At 55.5% G+C, this 6,000-nt stretch overlaps 1 protein-coding gene across 2 annotated transcripts in view; it reads right to left on the bottom strand.

The window, feature by feature from the left end:
* Nucleotides 1-4,803: 4,803 nt before the first annotated feature.
* Nucleotides 4,804-6,000, bottom strand: part of PPP1R7 (protein phosphatase 1 regulatory subunit 7) — a 29,521-nt gene continuing 28,324 nt past the window's right edge. For both annotated transcript variants that reach the window (XM_035306378.3, XM_035306379.3), the window contains one exon: nt 4,804-5,175. In XM_035306378.3, the coding sequence (XP_035162269.1) occupies nt 4,999-5,175 (177 nt within the window). In that variant the 3' untranslated portion in view covers nt 4,804-4,998. The remainder of the gene's footprint in view (nt 5,176-6,000) is intronic.

The following is a 6,000-nucleotide window of genomic DNA, read 5'->3' as shown; positions in this document are numbered from 1 at the left end:
GGGCAGTAGAGTCAGGCCATCCCAGGGCAGAGGGTGGGGAGGGGCGGTCCCTGGAGCCCCGCCCAGGCAATGGCAGCCACTCACCTGCCCTCACCTTGCCTGCACGTGGGCGTGGGCGAGAAGCAGGCAGGGGAGGCACCCAGCACAGCTGGCCAGGGCAAGTCCTCCCGGCTTTGGAGCAGGATCTATCTTTGTTTGAAGACGGGGTGTGGGGCTCAGAGCTGCAAACAGAGGCAGCCCACTTCCCTGGGCCTTCACACACCTGAATGCAAATGCTGCCGTCCTCCGGGAGCCTGATTTGCTTAGAGATGTCAGAGCTGGCACTGGCTGCTGCCTTGGAGGGTCAGGTGGAGGTGGGATTCTGCAGGAACAGCCACAGGTGCCACTGCTGCTGGAAGCCCAGCCAGGCAGGCCTAGCAAGCGTTCTTAACATGGAGGGAAACTGAGGCTCCTCGAGGTTACATAGCATGCGCTGAGTGGTGGGCCAGGTTTTCACCTGGGGGGCTAGGGAGATTGGGAGACCCAGGTCATAGTGCTGGCTCTGCTAATGCCTGAGGGGTGACCTCAGACACATCCCACGCTCAGGGCCCCATCTGCAAAACGACAGGAGGGGTCCTAGCCTTCTCCCATCCTCTCTGTCCTCCTCCTCCTCATTCTTCTCCTCCCCTCCTCCCGCTCCTCCTGGTCCTTCTATCCTTTCTCTCCCCCTCTGCCTTTCTCCTCTCCCCTCTTCCTAGCCCTCCTTCCCTCTCCCCCACTGTACCCTCTCCTCTTCCTCCTCCTCCTATCCTTTCTTCCCCTCCTCTTTTTTCTCCTAGCCCTCTGCCCATTTCTCTCCCTCCTCTGCCCCTCCCCCTGCCTCCTTGGCGCCCAGCAGGAGGCATTCTCCTGGAGCCTATCACCATGCTCGCTGCCCTCCCAGCACCACTCCACTGGTGAGCCCAAGCTCAGCCTGCTGTTCCAGGTGCCCCCTGCCACCTACTGAACTCCTTCCAGGCAGGCCGGGCGTGGTGGCTCACGCCTGTAATCCCAGCACTTTGGGAGGTCGAGGCGTGCGGACCACCTGAGGTTGGGAGTTCAAGACCAGCCTGACCAACATGGAAAAATACTGTCTCTACTAAAAATACAAAATTAGCAGGGTGTGGTGGCGCATGCCTGTAGTCCCAAGTACTCTGGAGTCTGAGGCAGGAAAATCGCTCCAACCTGGGAGGCGGAGGTTGTGGTGAGACGAGATCACACCATTGCACTCCAGCCTGGGCAACAAGAGCAAAATTCCATCTCAAAAAAAAAAAGAAAAAAGAAAGAAATCCCTCCAGGCTGTTCTGTAACCCATGTTGTACCTTGCCATGGTGGGAAGGCCCTGCAGGCCGGGTTCTGGGTCAAGACCAGCAGTCTGAGGGCATCTGCATGAGAGGTCTCTACTGTGGCCAAGCCCGGCCTGCAGTCTCCTGAGATGGAGCCCTGGACATGGCCTGGACTGGAGAAGTGCTCCAGAAACCAGGAAAGCAGTGGGGAGGCCGAGGGAGAGGGAGGACGAGTGGGCACCATCTCCCCAGGTCCTATGTCGGGCTGCCTCATCCTGCCATGGCACTTCACAGGCTCAGCTGGGCACTTCCTCACCTGGGTGCAACTGTAGGCTCTTCCTCTGCTCAGTCACTGGCCAAGGACCCTGCCAGGAAGATGCCACCTCCCAGGAGCTCCCGGCTTCCTGCTCTTGGTGACAAAGTGGCTCTGGTGGCCTCAGGGCTGTCTACTCAAGAGCTTCAGGGCTGGCTCCCACCACGATGGGAGCCCTCTGGGGGACATGTGCACGATCATGTAAAGGGGATCCGGGCCTGGGGAGGGTCTTTCGAGTTGTCCTTTACGCAATTGCATTTGGGCGGGTGGTTTTGCAAGCTGTGTTGCTTTTGAGGGAGAATGAGGAACGGAGGGAGGCTGGAAAGCCAGGACAACCAGTGCAGCGGTCCTGCTGGGTCCCAGGCACACTGGGAAGAGCCCAGGCCCAGAACCCACTGCACCAGCTTTCTTCGGCTCTAACTTTTTATACCTTTTGTAACATTTAGGGACATACTTGGGGGTGTCCCTTAGCTGGTGGAAGAGGAAGTGGTGGCGGTCAACAGCCCACGCTCCAGTTCAGTGCTCCTTCTGAGGCTGGAGGCGCGTGCAGGGCACCCTCTGTGAGCACTCTGGCACTGTGCCCTGGCCACCTGGGAGCCCTGCCGGACAGACAGTGGCTGGGTCGCAGGGGACCGACTCTTGGATGGCTGTGCTGCCAGCTTTCCAGCCTTCCCGTCCGCAGGGAGCAGCCAGCACCCCAGCTTCCTGTGAGCTGCCCACTCTGGGCCTTGGCCTGTGTTCCCATCAGGATTCCTGTCTCCTTTCTCTGATGTGTGGGAGTTCTAAACAGTACACCCCCACCAGCTTTAAAGGCTGCAGATGCCTTCTTTTATCTGCTGTTGCCATTTTTTTGTTCTACGTAAAATTTTATGTAAACAAACCCATCAAAATCTTGTCTTACAGTTGTGCTTGGGGAGTTGTGTTTTCTGAGACGAAGTTTCGCTCTTGTTGCCCAGGCTGGAGTTCAGTGGCATGATCTCACCTCACTGCAACCTCCACCGACCGGGTTCAAGTGATTCTCCAGCCTCAGCCTCCCGAGTAGCTGGGATTACAGGCATGCACCACCAGGCCCAGCTAATTTTGCATTTTTAGTAGAGACGGGGTTTCTCCATGTTGGTCAGGCTGGTCTTGAACTCCTGACCTCAGGTGATCTGCCGGCCTTGGCCTCCCAAAGTGCTTGGATTACAGGCATGAGCCACTGCGCCCGGCCTTAATGTTTAATTTTTTTTAGAGATGCAGTCTCACTGTGTTGCCCAGGCTGGTGTTTGAAGAAGTCTTAGCCTCCACCTAAGGGGGTGTCCTGCACACCCCGGGAGGACTGAAGTCTCCCTGTCGATGGGCGTCTGCTCCTCCCTCCTGGCTCCTCTGCTTGAAGGTAAGCTTTCCGATTTGTCTCCTACTTGTGAGCTGGATGTTTCACAACTTATTTCTGTTCTGTTAATGTTACTTTAAACTGACGTTTCCCATAAAGTTTATTGACAAGCAACTGCTCCCTCCTGCACAAAGACAGACTCTTACCCCATCTTTCCTTTTACTTGCTCTTCTCTTACCTCCAGAAAAAAGAATCTTAGGCTTCAGATCATCAATTGCTCTGTGGGGGCACATTTTGTATCTCATTAAGAATTCTGCTTTGGCATTTCCAAAAAGCTTCACAACCACATTAAAAACTTTTTTTTTTTTTGAGACTGGGTCTCACTGTGTCACCAAGGCTGGGGTGCTGTGACACAATCAGAGTGTTGTTCACATAGCCTTGAGCAACTGGGCTCCACTGGGTCCTCCCACCTCAGCCTCCCAGTAGCTGGGACTACAGGTGTGGGATACCCTGCCCAGCTATTTTTTTTTATTTTGTAGAGACAAGGTCTCTCTATGTTGCCCAGGCTGGTCTCAAACTCCTGGGCTCAAGTGATCATCCCTCTTCGGCCTCCTAAAATGTTGGGATTACAGACGTGAGCCACTATGCCCAGACCAAATACACTGTTCTGGGTTGAAGTTTTGTTGGTCTGAGTGCTTGCCGCTGGCTCCTGAGTGCCTTTTCAGGAAGGGCACTCAAATCCTAAATACTCATGTGCCTAAAATCTTTCTTTTGTCCTCAGACCTGAATGGTGTTTGGCTGGGGGCAGAATTGTAGGGTCAGGATCTGGGGCCACACCCTAGCCTCATCACTCCTGCAGAGTCTCTGCTTCTCAGCACGTAGTTGCTTCCTAGAGTCAGGTCTTACAGTGTATTTTTAAGGAAGACTGGATCAGGAATGGAACAGAAGCTTAAGCCCCAGGTTAGCCACCGTGCTGCCTGGAGCCTCCCTGGCAGCTGGACGGACAGTCAGCCTGGGGACTTGTCCCAGGGAGAGCTCACAGAATTGGGCACGGCTGTGCAGCAGAACTTTCTGGGATGAGGGAGCAGGCTGCCCCCCGTGAGATGCGGCTGCTGAGCTCGAGCGTGGTGAGTGTGGCAGAGGCATGGAGTCTTCACTTAGCTTCCACAGTGGACAGCACAGCTCCAGAGTCCCAGAGGCAGGAGGGACCTTGGTGACCACACGATATGGCCTCATTCTGCAGAAGAAATCTGAGACCCTGGGAGGTGACGAAGCCCTGATAGCATTAAATCTAGACCTCGGGTGTCTATCAATGTACATTTTATATTAAAAAAGCCAAAACAATGGGGTGAGGACAGGAAGCCACTGCACAAGGGGCCAAGAGTTCCGATCCTTGGAGGCCATCTCTGGAGACTTACTGGGCTGGCATTCTGGCAGCAGCACAGACCGTGGACACAGGGCGCCCGCCCCACACCTGAGCTTTCCCCCACACCCACCTGGGCACATGTGAAAGCAGCCGGCCCGCCCGGCGCCTGTCAAAGAGCGGCTCTAAGGAACACGGCACACGGGCCCGAGGCAGCTTTACCCATGCTTTTTTAACTTACGTCATTTTAAAAAATTGGCCTTGTCCGATTTAAGACTGAAAAACCTCAGCTGTTGCAGCCAGGCCTGCCTGAACCCTGCTAACAGGACTGGGGCCACCCGGACTGCACGTGAATGCTGTCAAGCACTCTCAGGCCCGGTGTTTCACATGGCTCAGGTGTGGCCTGTGACCGCCTTCTGAGAGGAGGAAACAAAGGAATTTCTAGCAAATGAACACGATGTGTCCAATAGTCTCTCTGTGGCTACAATAACTGTCAACACTCACCCAGGAGGACTGTGTGGCAAGGTTTAATTGCAACGGCGTCTGAAAATGTGCGTGGCATCGCGCATCAGCTACTGCCAGTGCCTTTATTGCCATTGGGTTTGTGACTGTTGATAGTGACGACCTCAGGAGCAACAGGTGGGTTAAAAAACTGTGGCTGGGCAGTTCTTCCAAGGACAGGGACCCCGTGAGGAGCAAGGAGGACTCAGAACCTGACGAACGTGGCGTCGATCTGCCGCACAGAGGGGAGGGCGAGCATGACCTTTCTCCGGTACTGGGGGTCCTTCTGCAGGGGGTTCCGCTCCAGGTACACCGTCTCCAGGCTCCTGGCTCCCTTCAGTTCGTCGAGGTCGCTCCAGCTCTCAAGAAGATTGTCGTTCATCTGGGGACACACACGGGAGAAAAGCCTTTAGAACCAAACAGCTCCGCCCTCACAGCCTACAGCCCTGACTCTGGTGGCGGGGGGGCCACTAGCCACCCTCCTCCCTCCCACTCAGAAGAGGGCGAGCAGCTGTGGCTCTTCCCCAGCACCTCATGGGACCTTCCATCACCCCTTGGTGCATCCCGGCCACCTCCAGCAGCATCCCGAGTGCAAGTTACCTATCAATACCCAACCCTGGGCCAGTCACCATGACGGGGCCAAACCCATGTTCAGGTCAGCAGAGGAAGATCAAGCACTACTGGCCGCCTGCCTGCCACACTCATCCACAGGACTCTGCGGTGTCACCGGGACACAGCAGACAGAGACTGCTCTTCCTACAGCTCTCGACTCTTCTGTAAATTACCTCTGTGGCTCTTGGCTCTCTCCACAAGGAAGTCCTGGCTGCCGCCTTCGCCCAATACCATGTCCAGGAATACAGATCACGAGCAGGTGGGAGTCAGAGGTCTGAGTGGCAGGCTCAGAGCAGACTACATTTTACCATCTTGGCCCTGCCATGCCCGTTGGAGGGGACCTGCCTTTGGCAGGAAGAGTTCTCTCACATTTCGAAAGTGCTGTCAGGATGAGACTACAAAGTGACTCTGATGTCACTCTTTGCGTGACGGGCATGCAGTCCACACCTGTCCAATGGATGCATGTGGCTCCTGTACTCGGATGAATTTTGGGACAACAAAATACCTTGGTGAGCGCCGAAAGCACCAGGAAAACCAACAGGATGCATCCGGTAAGGCCGAGGTGAGAGGGTGGGAGGGGATGTGGGGAGAAGAA

Source organism: Callithrix jacchus, chromosome 6, assembly GCF_049354715.1.
Source record: "Callithrix jacchus isolate 240 chromosome 6, calJac240_pri, whole genome shotgun sequence".
NCBI lineage: Eukaryota > Metazoa > Chordata > Mammalia > Primates > Cebidae > Callithrix > Callithrix jacchus.
The sequence above is the reverse complement of the archived record's forward strand: the minus strand, read 5'-3'. Positions and strand labels throughout refer to the sequence as shown.